The sequence below is a fragment of the Motacilla alba genome, chromosome 17 (genome assembly GCF_015832195.1).
Source record: "Motacilla alba alba isolate MOTALB_02 chromosome 17, Motacilla_alba_V1.0_pri, whole genome shotgun sequence".
NCBI classification, from domain to species: domain Eukaryota; kingdom Metazoa; phylum Chordata; class Aves; order Passeriformes; family Motacillidae; genus Motacilla; species Motacilla alba.
Window position 1 is genome coordinate 10,592,365 of NC_052032.1, and position 17,795 is coordinate 10,610,159.

The 17,795-nt window shown below is 51.1% G+C and overlaps 2 protein-coding genes across 4 annotated transcripts in view; one reads left to right on the plus strand and one right to left on the minus strand.

The window, feature by feature from the left end:
• The window catches only part of MAPKAP1 (MAPK associated protein 1), an 81,791-nt gene extending 81,052 nt beyond the window's left edge, over window positions 1–739 (minus strand). For 2 of the 3 annotated variants that reach the window (XM_038156183.1, XM_038156178.1), the window contains exon 1: window positions 647–698. The gene's annotated coding sequence lies outside the window, so the exon portion shown is untranslated. Of the gene's footprint in view, window positions 1–646 lie in introns of all 3 variants that reach the window. The other variant, XM_038156181.1, reaches the window with a different exon arrangement.
• Window positions 740–2,734: 1,995 nt separating this feature from the next.
• Window positions 2,735–17,795, plus strand: part of PBX3 (PBX homeobox 3) — a 101,427-nt gene continuing 86,366 nt past the window's right edge. Inside the window, 2 exon segments of the mRNA XM_038156070.1 lie at window positions 2,735–3,855; window positions 4,688–4,761. Coding sequence (XP_038011998.1) covers window positions 3,659–3,855; window positions 4,688–4,761 — 271 coding nt within the window. The 5' untranslated portion in view covers window positions 2,735–3,658.

Sequence of the window (17,795 nt, forward strand, 5' to 3'; positions counted from 1 at the left end):
CCCGACGCCTAAAATCGTCTAGATCGCGCTCAGGATAGCCAAGCTCGGCTCCGGCATCTCTGTTTGGTCAATTACCAAAGTTCCACCAGCACAGCAATCAACTCATTGCCGCATCTCCCGGACCCCTTTCCCGCTGCCGGGCGGTGTTCACAGCCCCGCCGGCGCTGGCGAGCGGGAGCAGAACCGAGAGCCCCGTCCCGAGAGGCGTTCGGGTGTGATGCTGCCCAAAGCGCCCGCCGCTCCAGCGGGCAGAGCCCTGCCCGCGGCCGCAGCAGCAGCCGGGACACGGGCACGGGGAGGTGTGACAGGGACACGGGGCGTGTGCCGGGACCGGGATGGAGCGACCGGCACCGCCCGGAGAGCCCGCGGCCGCCCGCTCCGCCCGGCGCATCCCGGGGCCGCCCGCCGGACCGCGCCGGTCCCCGCCGCTCCAGCCGCGCCCGCCCGTCCCCCGCCACCCAGCGCTGCCGGACGCTCTTCGGACCCGCCCCGCCGCCGGGAGACGCGCCCGGACCCCGCGGGAGCGGCCCCGCCGGTGCCCCCGGCAGGCTGGCAGCCGCCGCCGCCGGGCGCGGCATCCCGCGGCGGCCCTGCGCGGGACCGGCAGCGCGGCCGCGGCCCCGGCCGCCCCCCGCCCCGCACTTACCGGCGCCGCCGCCGCCGCCGCCGCGGGGCCGCGCAGCCGCTTCCGGGTCCGGGTCCGGCGGAACGGGCGCGGGGCCGCGCGCGACCCGGAAGCGCCGCGGCCGCGGAAATGACGGCGCGGAACGGGCGGGGCGGCGGCGGCGGCGGCGGCGGCAGCGCGGGGCGGCCCGGGCCGCGGCGGGCACGGCGGCGGGGCGCGGGCTCCGCGGGGCACGGCCGCCCGGCCCGGGATGCCCCGGCTCGGTAGCGGGGACGCCCGCGGCCGCGCCGCGCTCAGCGGTGAGCACGGGAGGCTTTTCTCGCGTGGATCGCCCCGGTTCTATTTCCGGTTGTGATTTCCAATAAATCACTGTGGCGGTGAAAGCGAAGCACGCAGGGAGCGCTCGGTGCACACACAGGGCGATGGACGGGCGCTGCTGCCCGAGGCCCTGGGCTCCCGGGGCTCCGGGGTGCCTCCTCACGGCTGCCCGGGCGAGCAGGGCTGCCCGTCCCTGACACTTCACCCTCAGGGTGAAGTATTGCCACAAGTGCAAGTGCATCGGTGAAATATTCACAATAACACCAATTTAAAATGCCTTTGGAGTAGTGTTCCTAGCAAAACTGGATGACCCTGAAATCTCACTGGCTCAAGACAGGCCATGGAGGAGTAATTAGGATGTAAAATAATTGGAGTGTGAGTGAATTCACTGATTGCATGGGGGCACAGCGAGACCACAGATCTGTTGACCGGGAGCCATCTCCATGTGCACCAGGCACACACTGCTGGTTAAAGCGTTCCAGTGCCATCCAGGGCCCAAGTGACAGTGTGGGATGGCGATGCCAGCTGGGACGGGGGAGCCGGGAGCTCTGCTTGGCCCGTGCCCAGCCTGAGGCATTAGCCAGGCCACCAGCAAGGTGAGAGGGTGAGGCTGAGTCTGGGCACGGCTCCACGGAGACCGTCCATGCCAGCCAGAGCACACTGAGCAGTGACTGTCCATTGCACCTGCAGGAGGCTTCCCTGAGAGGCCTCCCTGGGGCAGCTGTGTCAGACACCACCCAAAGGGTGAGCAAAATGGACCAGAGCGGAGGGAATTCGGAGTGAACGGGGCAGTGTCCCATGTGCGGGCAGTCTGAGGAGGGGTGGCAGCGATCTACGGGTAACCTCTTCATGAATGAACTCGTGGTTACCCTTGGTGCTTTTTGCTCTTCCCATTTCCGCGGTTCTGTGCACATTTACAAAAAGATCATTTGCAGTGACCCCGGTAACGCACGGCCTGAGCCGTGGGCTGTGCCAAAGGCTCCTGTTCTGTCCCGCAGCTCCTCCGCGGGGACACGCTCAAGGCACGGGCCGCGGCAGACCGGCCCGGGACCCTTCATCCTGCGCCGGGGCTGCATCGCACGGCCGCAGCTGCCGGCCCGGCCCGGGCCAGGCCTTCCCCGGGAGTTCGGGAGGCACCGGGGCTCCGCCGCACGGCCGCAGCTGGCGGCCCGGGGCCGGGCCCGGCCTTCCCCGGCCCCCGGGAGCTCGGGAGGCACCGGGGCTCCATCGCACGGCCGCAGCTGGCGGCCCGGGCCGGGCCAGGCCTCCCCCGGGGGTTCGGGGGCACCGGGGCTCCATCGCACGGGCGCAGCTGGCGGCCCGGGCCGGGCCAGGCCTCCCCCGGGGGTTCGGGGGCACCGGGGCTCCATCGCACGGGCGCAGCTGCCGGCGCGGGCCGGGCCAGGCCTCCCCCGGGGGTTCGGGGGCACCGGGCCCGGCCCGCCGTCACCACGGTAACGGGGGCGGGCCCGGGCCGCTCGCCCCGTCCACGCCGCCGTTCGAACGGCCCAATCACAAGTTCCTCAGCCGGGGGCGGGGGCCGTGGCGGGGCGAGCGGGCACGGCACCACCCTGCGCGCGCTGATTGGTCAACGCCGCCGCCAGCTCCGCACAGCGATTGGCCGCCGTGCCCGTCGCTCCCGCTCGAGGCCGCCGCCTCCCGCCCGCCCCGGGAGCGCGGGCGCCGCTGGGCCCGGCGGGAGGGCCGCGCGCGCGGCGCGGGGCGGGGCGGGGCGGGGCGGCGGGGCGGCCCGGGGGGGCGGGGCCGGGCCGCGGCGGGGCGGGGCCGGCGGGCGGGGCGGGGCCGGCGCTCCGCTCCCTCTCGCGCGCCGCTCGGCTCCTTCACAGGGTGACACGTCTGCGGTGAGTGAGTGGCGTTGGCAGCCTGTCAATCCCTCACCGGAGCGGCCATCAAACAACATAAAACACGCGCGGGCACCGGGCGCGGGGCTCATAAATTCCGGCGGGCCGATATTTTTGCACATTGCTTTGCAGAGAGTGTGTAATTAATTTTTTTACAGTTCTTTCCCCGTTATTTCCGCTCTTTTCTTTGCACAAGTTCAAACTTTTGATTGCTGCTGTCTCACCCCCGTGCACAGACTTGGGATCGTTTGTTATTTGGGGGGGAGGGCGATTAATTTTTTTTTCCCTCTATGATTGTGTTTTCTTGGCTTTTTTTATGTTGCAATTTGGGGGTGGGGGTGTTCGCTGGTTTGTTGTGGTTTTTGCTGTTTGCACCCTCCCAACTTCTGAAGGATTTGAAAGCGAGTTTTTTTGATTTTGTATTTAATTTTTTTTTTTAATTTTGCCTTTTTGCAAAGAAGATTTTTGGACAAGTGGGGAAAGACATAAAAAGCAACAATAAAAATAAAAAAGGAAAAAAAGAAGCTTTGGAGGAAGATTGTACCAGGAAAACCTCACGGAAATCTGCTCAGCTCATTTATCCGAGGCACCAATATGATGATGATGAAAGAAGATTGTAACTAAAGAAGAGAGTGATTTACTGCCCTGGGAAGGAGAAGAGAGTGGAATAAACAGCTGAGATCCGGTCAAAACACAAATACTACATTTTTTTTGTTATTGTTTTGTTTGGCTTTTTTTTTTTTCTTTCCCTTTTTTCGTGGTGTGTGTGCAGAGCGCGGTCAGGAGCGCGGCACTGGGACTGAGCGGGGCAGGCGCTGCCGTGACCGCCCGGAGCGCGGCCCGGCCCGGAGCCATGGACGATCAGTCCAGGATGCTGCAGACTCTGGCCGGCGTGAACCTGGCCGGGCACTCGGTGCAGGGGGGCATGGCCCTGCCGCCTCCCCACGGACACGAAGGGGCTGACGGCGACGGCAGGAAGCAGGACATCGGCGACATCCTCCATCAGATCATGACCATCACTGACCAAAGCCTGGATGAGGCACAAGCAAAGTTGGTTTCGTCTAATTAAACCTTGTCTTTTTAAAAAATTATTATTAATATTATTATATTTTTAATTATTTTTGGTGTGTGTGTGTGGTTTTTGTTTCTCTCCTTCCTGCTCCTCTGCAGAGACCCGGAGTCTCACAATTAAGAGCAACTTCTTGGGGCCGTAAGAGAAATTACCAGCAGCCAAGGCAGAGCCAAGTTGCTATTTAATTTCTTTCCTTAAAAAAAAAAATATAGCTCTGATAAATGTAGAAGTATGCGATGGTTCTGCCGTCACTGTGGTGCGCGGGAGGCTGTGGCTGGTCCCTGCCCGTTCCCGCTGGACGCTGTCCGCTGGATACCGGCCTTTGCGCCGCCGTCCATCCGTCTGTCTGTCCGGCCGTCCCTCAAAGTACAACTTTGCCTCTTTCTTTCTTTTCTTGTCTCAAAGTGGCAGCAGATGAATTATAAATCTGACCAGATATTGCTGCAGGAGAGGGTGTGTGTGTGTGAATAAAACCCAAACCAAACCCTAGCCGTATTAAATCACAATAAATACAAAAACAATGTTAACTCCGTACACCTCCCCCCCCCCCTCCCCAATCTCCTTAATAAATCAGTTCTAATATCGCAGGACGGGGACGAGGGGGGTGGTTTTTCCCCCTCGTTCGGGCGGTGTTTGCACAAAGATAATTCCGCATGAAAGCGAAGCGGGATGAGGGAGGTTCCGGCCGGCCCTCGCCGCCCGCGGCCCCGGGACCCCCGGCCGGGGGGCGAGCGGCCCCGGCGCGGGGCTGGGGACGGCGCCATGTTGCCGGAGCCCGGCGCTAACCGCTTGTCCTGTGCTCTCTTGCAGGAAACACGCCCTGAACTGCCACAGGATGAAACCCGCCCTGTTCAGCGTCCTCTGCGAGATCAAGGAGAAAACAGGTACGGGCCGCCCGCGCCGCCGCCGCCGCAGCCATCTTAGCGCTGCCGCCTGGCGCCGCGCCGGGCCCGGCGCCCCTCACGCCGCCGGGGGCGGGGGCCGGGCCGGGCCGGGGGAGCCCCGCGGGGCCGGGGGCGCCCGGCGGCTCGAGAGGCGGCGGGAGCGCCGTGAAATGGCGCGGGGGGTGCCCCCTCACGGCCCCCGGAGCGCCCGCGCTGCCGCGTTACCGTCAGGCGGTGTGTGAAAGGCACCCGGGGCGGTGTGACCGCGGGATTTAACCCCGGGAGCGGACCGTGAGCTCCGTGAGGGGCGGGGGCGCCCAGCCGAGCCCGAGGCGGCCCCGCCGTGGGCGCCCCGACCCCGCTCCTGTGCCCGCGCTGCTCCGGCGCCTCCCGGGCGCTGGGTTTTTAAACGCCAAAATAATCAAAAATCATCTCAGAAGTGCGGTTTTTTATTCGTCTACATTTACGCGACAGGAATAAACTCCGTGCTTTTCTTGTGGGCATCTTAGGAGATTTTTTTTGCAATTTTTTCACATCACTGAATTTATAGAATTTTTTGTTTGTTTGTTTAAAGAAGATAATTTGCGAAGTATTCTGCATTGTATTACGACAACAAGGACATTTAGTGAAAATAATATTTAGTGAGAATAAGAACAATTAACAATAGTAAAAACATTTAACAATAACAAAAACATTTAATATGACTGGATTTAAAAATGAATAGCCAATTATTCACAGATAGCTTAAGCCATTGCCTGGCTTTTTAGCTCTGTGTGATACTCAGTAACGTTCTGCTTAATTCCACACTGAAAATAAACCTGGAGAAAACAACCCAACGTGAAATCATTGCAAATCTGAGCCGTGGAGCCCGGAGTGAGCGGTTCTCTGTGAATTATGGTGCTTTATGTCCAAGGGTTTCTTTGCTACCGGGGATCCACTTCAGTTCCTGCTGACAGCTAAGCACTAGGGTATTGACTGTGTTGTGAATATTAAGATTGATTCTGCTTTATGTTGCATTATATTACCCGGGATAAGGGGAATGATCCCTCTCCCTTCCCACCTACCTACGTTCCACCTCGGCCGGCTCGTAACCCCTTTCCTCGGGCTTGTGTTTGTTCCTTGCCTTTCCCTAAACTTCTCTGCCCGTCCTGCTCCGGAGCCGGAGAGCAAGCTGCCCTCGGTGTTCAGACATTTGCAGGAGGCACATTTCAATTAAGGAGGCAGGCGTAGGTGCCGCGGTCACTTTGTTTGCGGAGGGCTTAGCCTCAGTGTTTTGAAAGGCAAGTGTAGTCAGGCACATGTCAGAGGTGAGCTGCGAAGTCCTTTCAGCGGTGGGATTACTGGCACAGGGTGTTTGTGAGGCCGCCGCCGTCTCGCAGGCGAGGGGGAGCCTGACAAGAGGCTCTGTGGTCCGAAACCTTTCGGGGTGTTTCAGTGATAACTTGTAAGCTGGGATCCTGCATTTGTGCTGCAAGAAGTCGAGCAAGTTTTCAAGTTGTCTCTCTTTTGTGAGATCGCTGAGAGCCAACAAAGAGTGAAGGCGTCTGCCTGCCCAAAGGCGAGCTCCTGCCAGCCCCGCAGCACGGGAGGGACGCGATTAATGCTCTGAGTGATTGATGGAGATGGATCCACACCTCCACCAAAAACTCTTCCCGGAAGGGGACCTTCACTCGGGGTCTCCCAGTTGAGCTGAAATGTCTATGCAGGCTTTACTTAGTGCGCTAAAGCAAAGAAAACGTGAAAATAAATTGTAGCCTGTTTTCTGGAGGCTGTTCTCGGAGGGAGCAGCTCAAACTCAAATAATTCCAAACTGGAAGCTCGAGGAAGGGTCTGAGATGCAGTTAAAACAGAGGTGTCCCCCTCTCTGCCTAGGGCTCTGCATTGTCTTGTGGTCCACAACTGCCAGGTGCTTAAACCTGCCTCCGATGGGGTCGTGTGCTGGCGTTGAATTCTCCCCGATCAGAACCAAAGTTTACCTGGGTGTGGGAATTGCTGTGATGGCTTCATCACTATCTTCCTCCAGAGGTGAGGAAGTCGTGTCTGCTCGGAAACAAGTCATGTGATATTTAAGTAATTTTTATGTTGAATTATGTGCTTATTTACATTTTAGTAGTTTTCAGTACAGTCAGCGAGGACTTTGTGAGACTGGATGGGAGAGAGCACGAGGAGGAATCCTCAGTTTGCATGGAGCCACTCTGTCACTTCCCAGCAAGGGTTAATGGATGCATCTCATTTCTGAAAGCCTCACACAGGGTCAGGAGCTGAAGATTTTTATTTTTTCTCCCTGTGAGGTATTTACCATGTACAAAGCAAATCACTGAGTTACTGAATTTAGCCTGACATTTCTTTTTTAACATTTTAACATTTTCAAAAGTGCTGCATAATACATTTAAGTGCTTTACAGCTATTAATAGCTGTGTGTATTCTGAGAGGCAACCACAAGGTAGCACGGTGTTCATAAAGAAACTGCCACCTCTAGCTTTAATTAGTTCAAAGAAAAATTATAGCAGAGTTCTGGCGAAGCCCCTCCAATAAACAGGAAGATAAGCGAGTGGGGAGCCGCTGGCTGCCGTTGGTTGTGCTTTGCCCCTCTCTGAGGTGTCACTGGACACACGCTCACATCTGTTGCATACCTGTGTCACACTCCGTTTCCTCACCTCCTGCCTGAAGGAATCAAAAACTGACTTGCACCTTTGTTTGTTTTTTTTAATAGCTCTTTTTTACTGACTGGAACACCTTCAGACTGGTGATTTTACTAAGCTTCCTCCAGGATGTTGCTCAATCTGGGGTCCTGGTTATTCTTATGGAGAAAGAAGTGCAAATATATTAATTCTTGTAGTCCTAAAATGTCTTAGGGAATTGCAATTATTTCCCAATGGAGCAACATATTATTAGATCCTGGACTGCGCTGATAGATAATTTGGGTTTTTGTCTTTAAAAGTCCTTTGTAGAGACAGGATCACACGTTTATAAAAATGTCTGAATTCGTGCGCATAACGGTGCACACATCTACAGTCATTTATTTATTTATTTATTTATTTATTTATTTATTTCCCCAAGTCCAGCAGCAACAATGATAGCTGCCAACCAAGCCCGAATTTACTGTCACCACCACCCCTAAATAGCATTCATTTCCTAGTAAAGCCTAATGGCATACATGATGGTTTGCCAGATTTGTGGCCTTTGTGAGGCTTATAAGCAGGACTGACTTGGGAAGATCATAAAACTTAATGAACTTCTCGACTGCAGGAGGTGTCCGCAGGGGAAGCGAAAGGCCTGCTCGGCTGCTCGGGCTGCTGCAACTATTTTTTATGTCTAAAGAGAGAGGATGAAAATGTTCATTAAGAACGTTCTCCCCTTGCATAGATTTTGGTGTTAAAGAATGAATAAAAAAGCTCTGAAAACCGGACAAGCCGCATGTTAGCCACGGGGTTAATTCTCGCTGTTCCCGTGTAAGTTACCTTTGTTTTTATTGCCGCAAGTGTAAATACCGTGCGCTGTCGCTGTGCTTGAAGGGCTGCACCGGGCCCTGCTCCTCACTGATGCCCCGGCCCGGCTGCCCAGGAGCGCCCCTGGTCACTCCGCTGCAGAGCTGCAGCCGCGGCCGGGGGATCCTCGGAGCAGCCTGCCGCTGGCACACTTGGAGAATGTTAACCCCTGGCGGCACCGCGGGGCTCTGAAAGCTCTGCCCTTGCTCTGCACAAATCGCAACTTTTCAGCGAAGGTTTAGTGCCAGCAGCTCTCAGTAAAACGCTGTGACCCTCGGTCCTGCCGGAGCACGGGATTCAGATGGAACAATGAAATGGCACTGATGGCATACATGCATGTGCCTGTGTGTGGGAGTGTGTGTGTATTCTTGCTATTTTCTAAATATCAGCTGTGATGTTATTGTTACTTACTTTAGATCTTTAAAATATTTATGTGCAGTCCTGTTTGTTTTTTTTCAAGCTGCTAAATACGTATTTTGTTCTTCCCTGACTACCTGAAGAAGTCAGTGCTGGGTGTTTATGTGCATCCAGCTCAGCTTAAATTGTTTAGCTTTTGCTTCCATCTCATGCTTCAGTACCAAGGTTTGTCACAGACCCAGTGGTTGTACCTTTGAATGTATTTTTTTAATTGCCAGCAGATGTATTACAAATGATGCCGTGCAGCAGAACGTTTGGTCGTTTGCACTGTCCTTATGGCAATGACATTGCTTTTCTTCATAAATGTCCTACTAGGAAAAAATAAATTGAATAAAGTGTCTTGGTTGTCATTTGGTCATCTGTTTCCAACACACCCATTATCAGCAGCCTGGTTCTTTGGTGGATTTCTACCAGGGCACTTCTCTAGCTGAGAAAATGGCGATTTGGTGATTATGGGCATCAGGGAAATTTGTGGTATTTTGTCTCACAGAACCTGAGACTGCCCCTTTTACCCTCAGCGCTTCCCATTGCTGGTGCTCCTTGTTGCATTTAAATATCCATCTTCACCTTGAGTACTGGGATTAGTGGCTCCAGAGAATTTTTCCCCCCTCTGTGGAGGATAAATTTGGCCCTACTTGTCAATACTAATTTAGCCAGGAGCAGGGATTTATTTTATTTATTTTATTTTATAGCTGTCTTTCACGTCCTTCCATTTATTTTTGAATTCTACACATTTGCTTGCTTATCTGAAAATACCAAATTATAGCAGTTACCATGTGGTGTATTTTAGGATGCTTGTTGTAAGTTAAGGAATTTTTGCATTCAGAGATAAATTATTATCGTGGCATGTAGGGAATGCAAAACAGTCTTTTTTTTTTTTTTTCTTTTTTTTTTTTTTCCAGGATTTATCACATTTATCAAGCTCTGTTCCTGCAGCTTTCAATGGCAAAGTTGTATGATATGGATATTATGCTGTCTTTTTTCAATTTAAACATTGATTTGTGTGAAGCATTAATATAATGATATTTGCAGTCTACCGTAGACAAATATAAGCAGAATTAGACACTCTAAATTGTTACAAACGCAAGGCAGTATTTAAATGCGAAGGAAGGCTGTGTCGATAATTAGGGAGCGCGGCCCGTGGCGGTCCGGTTTGGACGTGCCCTGCCTTGGGGCCGTTTTCAGCCGCTCGCACACGGTGCCCGCGATGGCTCGGTGGATGCTTCCCGGCCGGGAGTGGAGGCTCGGCGGATGGCTCGGTGGATGGCTCGGTGGTTGGCCCGGTGTCTGGCCCGGTGTCTGGCCCGGTGGCTGGCCCGGTGTCTGGCTCGATTACTGGCTCGGTGTCTGGCTCGGTGAATGGCCCGGTGGCTGGCCCGGTGGCTGGCTCGGCGGATGGCTCGGTGGCTGGCTCAGTTACTGGCCCGGTGGCTGGCCCGGTGGATGGCCCGGTGGCTGGCTCAGTTACTGGCTCGGTGTCTGGCTCGGTGGATGGCTCGGTGGCTGGCTCGGTTACTGGCCCGGTGGCTGGCTCGGTTACTGGCTCGGTTACTGGCCCGGTGGCTGGCTCGGTTACTGGCTCGGTGTCTGGCTCGGTGTCTGGCTCGGTGTCTGGCTCGGTTACTGGCCCGGTGGCTGGCTCGGTGGATGGCCCGGTGGCTGGCTCGGTTACTGGCTCGGCGGATGGCTCGGTGGCTGGCCCGGTGGCTGGCCCGGCGGCTGGCCCGGTGGCATGCTCGGTGGATGGCTCGGTGGCTGGATGTTTCCCGGCGGGAGCGGCGGCGGCTCCGTGCGAGCGAGCCCAAAGCAGCGGAGCCCCGAGCGGAGCGGCGCCCGGGCCCGCCGGCAGCCGGGGCTGCCGCGATTGACACCCGGAGAGGAATGCTTTGTTTGTTTGCTCAGCAGTCATGTTTAATGCTCTTCGCTTATCAAGGTGATCAGCATGGTTCAGATAACACATGCCTGACACCGCCTGCCTTTTCTCACCAGCGTGTTGACCTTTTGTCACGTTTGCTTTTCTCTGGTAGGCAATTCCTGGCTTTAAGTGTGAATGGAGTAAATAATTCACATCAATATTTAATATAAATTATTAAAGTTTCTGTCAGCCCTTACAGTTCATGCTTTTATAGAGTTGGAGTAGTTCATCAGCCAAACAGATGAATTGTGCAGCTCAGCTGGACATTAGAGCTCCTCCATCGTGCTGCCGGGACTGAGGGAGGAAGCAGGGAATTAAATAGGAAAGGTAATGCAGCCTGCTTCTTCAACACCGTGTTTTTCAGTAATGCGCATTCTTTAGGAAGGCTCGAAGCGCCAGATAAATATCCAGCATAATTTATTTTGTTATTACTGCACTTTCTTTTCCCCTTCATGTTGCAAACAGAAACGCAGAAAACCCCACTGCCCCCCGGCATTTTCTTCTACTCTTTGTTATTGGCCTTCCTTTGGTGCTCCAGGCCCTTCCTGGGCTTCGGGTGGGAGTCTGGTGTTGGGAGGTAGGGTTTGGGTGTTTGTTTTTTTTTTTCCCCTCAGTGTTCTATTTATGTTTTTAAAGACTGCTGCGGAGCCCTAAGGTGATGAAGTTTCAGGGGTTTTAGACCTTGTTTATAAATTACAATTTATATTTTGCAAAGTGACCTGTGATTGAATGTAGATTCTGAAAACATTTTTTAAAGGAGAAAAGCTCTGATCTCTGATTGTAACAGCTCGAGTGTGTTTGTTGCGTCAGGAATTGAATAAAAATAGCATGTTTTGCATAAAAGCATATAGTAAAAATCATTATGCGCTTACTTTAATATTCTGCTCTTTTAGGTGTTTCGGTTCTTTTGTTAATGATCAGTTCAATGCGTGTTGCACAGTCACAGGGACTGCAGCAATGTGAATCACTGAATATCCCATGTAATACAAATCCATCACCTGGCAGGGAGGTGCGTTTGTACCATGTGTTTACAGGTCAAACCCTTTTGCTATACTTCAGTCATGCATCAACATTTAAAGCCAATCTCTCATTCCTCATTGTCCAGCAGGTGGCTTTGTCATAGATTATTTAATTTTTAATCATTTATTGTAAGTGGAAAAGGTTATTTAATAGTATTATCCTGACGGCATTTTTTAAAAGAACAACAGTTTTCCAGTATGTCCTGTGGTGTATGACGGGGTCAATGGAAGCATCTAGAGAGCTTCAAGTACACAATCTAAATTAAGATTCTAAACAGGCATTACAGATGCTGGTAACTTTGGCAATTATCATTTTGTTTGGTGAACAGTAGTAAAACAGTGTGCGGTAAAAGTGTTTAGAGAGAGAGGATAAATAAATTGAACAGTTTTGCAATGCAAAGTGGTTTGTGGTGTTTTTGAGGATTTCTTGGCTCTTGCTTAACTGCTATTGTGAAGCCTGGAGCAGATTTTCCCATTGCTAATGCCCTAGAAGTATTAATTCACTTTGATATGCTAATTAGAGGGCATTATGCAAGAAATGAGATTAAGTGGCAGCATGAAGCCATTTGCCTGTCAGTAAATTGAGAGCTTTAGCATCAGGAGGAGCTTTGTTTTTTCTGAGTTTCTCTTGGTTTTGCATATAAATAAAATTGATTGAAAGGTCTAGAGAAGCTTCTAGAACATTGGTGGTTCTTTTTCTCCTTCTATGATTATTTAAACTTCATGTTAAAGCCTTTCTTTGAATATTAATTGATCTAATGGGAGATACTGAACATGAAGAATTTCATTGTATTCTCAGTTACTGTATCTTAACAAAAGGAAAGTATTAGAATTCTTTGTGTCATCTGATTTTTGTGGGATTATTTTAGATATATCTTACAGCTTTGTATTCTAATGTCTCTGCCTGCTCGCAGCTGCTGTGCTGAGAGCTGTACCTGTGTGGAGGTGGTTTTGCCAGTTCTGCTGTTTTGGGGATTGCTGTGAGGGCCCAGCTGGCTGAAGGCAAATGGAAGGCTGGGATTCCTGGCCAATAGGGCTGTGGACATTTGTCACCCCCACTCTCCCACAGCTTTCCCACCATTTCTGATGCAAATCACACATGTATTTTCCTTCCTTTAGGAAAGAAGGGGTTGTAATATTGACCATAGATTTTATTCAACTGTCAGAAATTGTGTTAAAGTAACATTAAGGGATTGACTTACAGCCATAAGAGTGAGGGAATTTAGAGTTAATAGTTAAACTCTGCCCTTAACTCAACTCATTGAACCTATTTATTAGAGCATATATGATACATAAGATCACTGTGCTGAGACCTCTGCTCTAGCAGGATGCTCCAGGATGGCTCAAAGATGAGATGTTCTGATCTACTTCAATTTTTCCTTTGTTTTTTGAGGATTGGAGTTTTGCTCTGTGTGTGTGTGTGTATGTGTGGTTTTCATTCAGCCTCAGAGTTGCTTTACTACAGTTTTGTGATTAGTTCTGGTTTTGCAATACTGTTTTTTAAAAAATCAGAGAAGTAATTCTGGAAACGGAACAAAAATTTAACAAAAAATAAACCCAAAGCAAACCCAGCCCGAGCCTCTCTAGTCCTCTTTGCCTGAGTGCAGCAGAGTGGCTGTTTGAGTGCCCATCTCCTCCACAGATCATTGTCGCAAAGTCAATCAGGGGAGCAGTGCTGGAGTGACAGTGCTTGTTATGAGCCCCAATAGTTATTTAAAAGAAAGGAAAAAGGATAAAAAAATGGCCCAGAGCTGCGTGCGGGGGCTGTTCATGCTGGATGCACATGCTCTCCCTGATCCTGGCAGCTGAAGTCTATCACTGTTGGGAAATTTTTAACATGAACCACATGAGACACAAAGCACGGCGGTTTCCCCGGAGCCACGGGGGTGTTCGCGTCGGTGCAGGACAAGTGGCACGTGCGCTGCGGGTCCCTGCCCGCCGTGCCCGCCTCGGCGCCCGCCCGCAACAAAGGCCCCGCTGCCGTTCTCGTGGGAAGCCCCACGTCCCTGGTCGCCCACAGCTCCCCAGAGCCCGGCCCAAAGAATCCCATCAGGAATGTATAATCCAAAACTTTAGTTGTCATAGTGAACCTTTTTGATACTGGAAGGAACAAAACATCACCCGACGCTGCAAAGTCAGTTCTCACAGGCAGCAAAAGGAAGCGTTGCTGGGCTCCAGCTGCTTATTTTGGGTTTCAGATTGTTGAACAAAAGAACTAAGTAATGAAAATGTTCTGAAGCCGACCTTAACTTTACCAGTAGACCCCTGATGGCGTTGATTCAGGAGAAGAAATCCTGGCACTGCTGGTTTGAGTCTTGGTGCTGCTGTTGGCTGGGGAAGAAACCTTCCCCCTGCTGAGTGAGGAGGGATGTGGTGACCTCGGTAGGGCAGACCCCGAGCTTGGCGCTGCCTCGTGGAACTGAATGCAAGAGCTTGCTTCTCTTATCTCTAAAATGGGAATGTTATCCATCTGATTTTTTGTGAAGGTTGTGTTGACTTGGTGCTGTCTGTTAAAAAGGAATATTTTTATCAAGCGTTGGGTTTAATTAAAATCGTTATGTCAGAGGTAAATTTACACTATCCGCTTCATTCCACTTTGGCCAGAGATGAGTTGTACCTCCTGGAGATGAAGAAATTAAGCTTTCCTTAGACTTCTTCTTTTCTTGGGTTTAACCAGGAGTGGTTTTTTACTCCATGGTTAGACCTCTGCTTGAAGGATATCAGGGTTTCGTGCCTTGCTGGTTGGCTTGCTCAGTACAGAAGGAGGTTGGCTCCCGTCGCTGGGGATCGGTGCTCTCCTCGTGCAGTAGCTGTTCAAGGCAGGCTGGCACACTCAAAAGGCTGTGCCAGGCACACTTTCTTATATTTGTTGATTAAAGAAGGAAGCATGCTTTTAGCGAGGTTTGTAATTACAGAACACCCAAATGTTTGCTTATTTTCTTTCATGTGAGATCCTGGTAGCATGATTGACTGTCACTAGTAAGAACAAGTTACAGTAGATTGTGCAATGATTCTTATTTGACTTCAAGGATGTATTTATTACCATTTTTGTACAAATTATACTAACATGAAAAGTTGTGGAAATGATTGTGCACTAGATAAGGTGATACATTACAGGAGTGGTTGGCTTTATGGAGCTTTATGCCGAGGTTTTCTCAGAAATTATAGCACAGTCCTGTCACTATAAAACCTGGAGATGCACTTGGTAATAACATGCAGTGGAGGGATTTTTAGGATTTCGCTTGTTATTCAAATAGAGTGGGAACTATCAGTTTTTCTACCTCGTATTTCTTTCTTGTGTTGCACTGGGTGGAGAGGGGAGAGGAAGCCCGAGGGCAGCAGAGTGGGCGCTGGGGTGTGGGCACCGCAGCCCCCAGTGCCACAGGGCTGGGGAGGTTTTGGCACTGGTGGGGCTCTCGGGGTGCCCAGCGCTGCCGTGGGACGCCGGGGGAGATTTGCCCTCCAAAGGCTGCTGAGGATTTTTTTTGTGAATTATTTCTTGCTTCCCCTCCACTTGTTAGGGCAGTGACGTGATATCAATATGGAGCTTGGGAACTTATTGACTTGTTGGTTCTTGACCTTTTGACTGTGACCAAGTATAGAAATTGAATGTCTGAAAATTAAATGATAGACTCTTTATACATAAATTCTTGGATGTCAGTGTATTACATGAACTAATTTCGGTTTACCTAAATTTATGGTGTTTTGTGTTCAATAAAGGAAATATTTCTTCCTTTCAATATACCCAGCATCTAATAATATTGTAGTTGCTAACATTAAACAAATCCATTTCCTTTTACTGACTGATTATCATAACAGCTGCTGTTTAATCACCGAGATTGTTATGTAACTTTTAAATCTCTAATATTTTGGAGAGGTGCAAGTGACATCATCTTGCTGTGTAGTGGCGTGATGTCACCGGTGCCAAGCCACGTGGCTGTGTTTTGTGGGGCTCCAGACTCAAGTTCTTATGTAGTTCAGTCCTATTTCATGGGCTGGGGACACTTGCTGAGCGAACGGCCTGTTTGAAAGGAGACCCCAAACAACACAGAGTGCGTGTCCTGTTTTCTATGAAACAAAAAACGGGCGTTTGTTTTCCAGCCCTAAAACTGTGTCTCGGCGGGGGCTGATGGAAATGCCGGGCACCGGCTCCCGTGCGATGGAATTAGCTGACTGCTCCCGGGCAGGGCGAGCGGCTTCGCGGCCGGGAGCGACGCTCGGGCCTCCACGCCGGGGTGACGGAGCCGGCGATATTGTTCTCTCCGAGCGCCGCAATAAGGCCGTGGTCAGCGCTAATGTAAATATTTGTACAACAACCATGTTCTACAGCCTCCAATTTAATGGTAAAAATCTGCCCTGAACGCCTGGGTAAATATACGCTGAGAACAGACGCCCATTCACTGGAGAAACAATTGACTTTAGGTTCTTTGTTGCTGAAGTGGCCCCCGGTGGCGGCTGCGGGCGGCGGTGGCGGCGGAGCGGGCGCCCCGGGCCGGCGGCTCCGGGCAGGCCCGGCGCGGGCAGCCCGCAGCGCCCCGCGCCCGCGCGGCTGCGGCAACTTGTCAATGGAAGAAAAAGAACTGTAATCGCGCATTTACATATGCTCCTAATTGTTGATTTGGGGATTTTCTATGAATATGGCTTCACAAAACAGATGCTGTTTAAGAAAAGGGGGAACATAATTTTGTGGGCAATGAATTAAGTGTTTTTGTGGCCCTCTCATCCGTAGCTAGGAGCAGTTTGTGGACCGCGTCTGTGAACGCCGCTCATAATTGTTTTTCACACATAAGTTATGCAAATGAGCTTTTATGGCAACTGGCATAACAATTAGCATCCTCCAGCAATATTTTAGCAGGTTAATTGCAAAATTTCTAAATTGTACATCTGACTTGTTAATTAGGCATGACAGAGGTGGTAAAATAGTTATCTTCAGGCAGTGGCAGCCAGGAGCTGCTTGAAATGCAAAGAGCAAGGATTGATTGGATTTGAGGGTTACAATTGTGGGAGCACTGCTGTTGTCAAGTGCCGCTGAGCAGCTCTGCTCCATCGGCTGCCTCAGAGCAAGAACCACGTCGGTGCTGAGAGGATCCTGCCAGTTACAAATCTGCTTTATTTAACTCTGAAATTCTCCAAATCCCGGCTGTGGGAAGCGCCCAGCTCCTGCCTATTCCTCCGCCTTAGGCCCACGGCAAGGGGAATCCATGGACCTGAAGTTGCAATTTTGATTTTATTTACAAATAGGCCTGAAAGTTCAGCTGCTGGCACAGATCAGCAAACACTTCTGTTTTTCAGCCCCAGTAAAAATGCCATTGCCCTCCCCTTCCACCGTGTGCTGAGAATTCTGCTGTAACTGCCTTTAAACTGCAACTTTTGCTGCCTGGTATTTTCAGATGGTGCTGGTTGCATTTTACAAGCTTTACTTCCTCAGCTTATTTCTCTTAAATCCTTGCTTTCATATATCTTTGTGTGTCTTACAATATTAATCATATTAAAATACAAAAACCACATGCCATTTGCAAAAACCCGTTTTTAGGCTCTCAGAGGTATGTCTGGATGATTTAAACAAGATTGGAACACGCAAGTCTCCATCCTGGGAACGTGTTCCAAGCATCCCCCACCGCTGTCTGGAGCAGATAACAGTGTGCTCAGCAGAGGTGCAGCCTCCTGAGTCACACCAGCACAATTGGCCAGCGCAGGATCTTCTAAATGCATTTCACTGGCTTTGACTGCTGATTTTGATATAAAATGCAGATTTCTGAGCTGGTTTAATATTTAATAAGTTAAAGGGTGATAACAAACAGAAAAAAAAAGCCACTGAACAAGTACCTCTGGGAGCCAGAGCAGTCGGCGGCGCGCTGTGAGCTGTGTGTGGCTGTGCCATTTGTCTGCGCTTTGCTGGGGGACTCAGTGTTTTGTGGCTTAAATAAAGTCAATCACATTTGAGTAACTGTGTAGTACCTGTAACAAAAAAGAAAATCAGCACAAACACGTGTGGAATTTCATGTCCTCTGTTTTCTCCGTGTGCATTGTCTTGATTTAACGACATGGTTTTTAAAACTGGGATGTTATATTTTCATTTAAAAAGTAAATGTTCCTGCATACATAACTGTTCTAATATTTTACATTTTCTTGTGACATGTGTATATGGAGTAAGTGCCATTTATGATATGTTGTCATCAATAATTTTGTCACAGA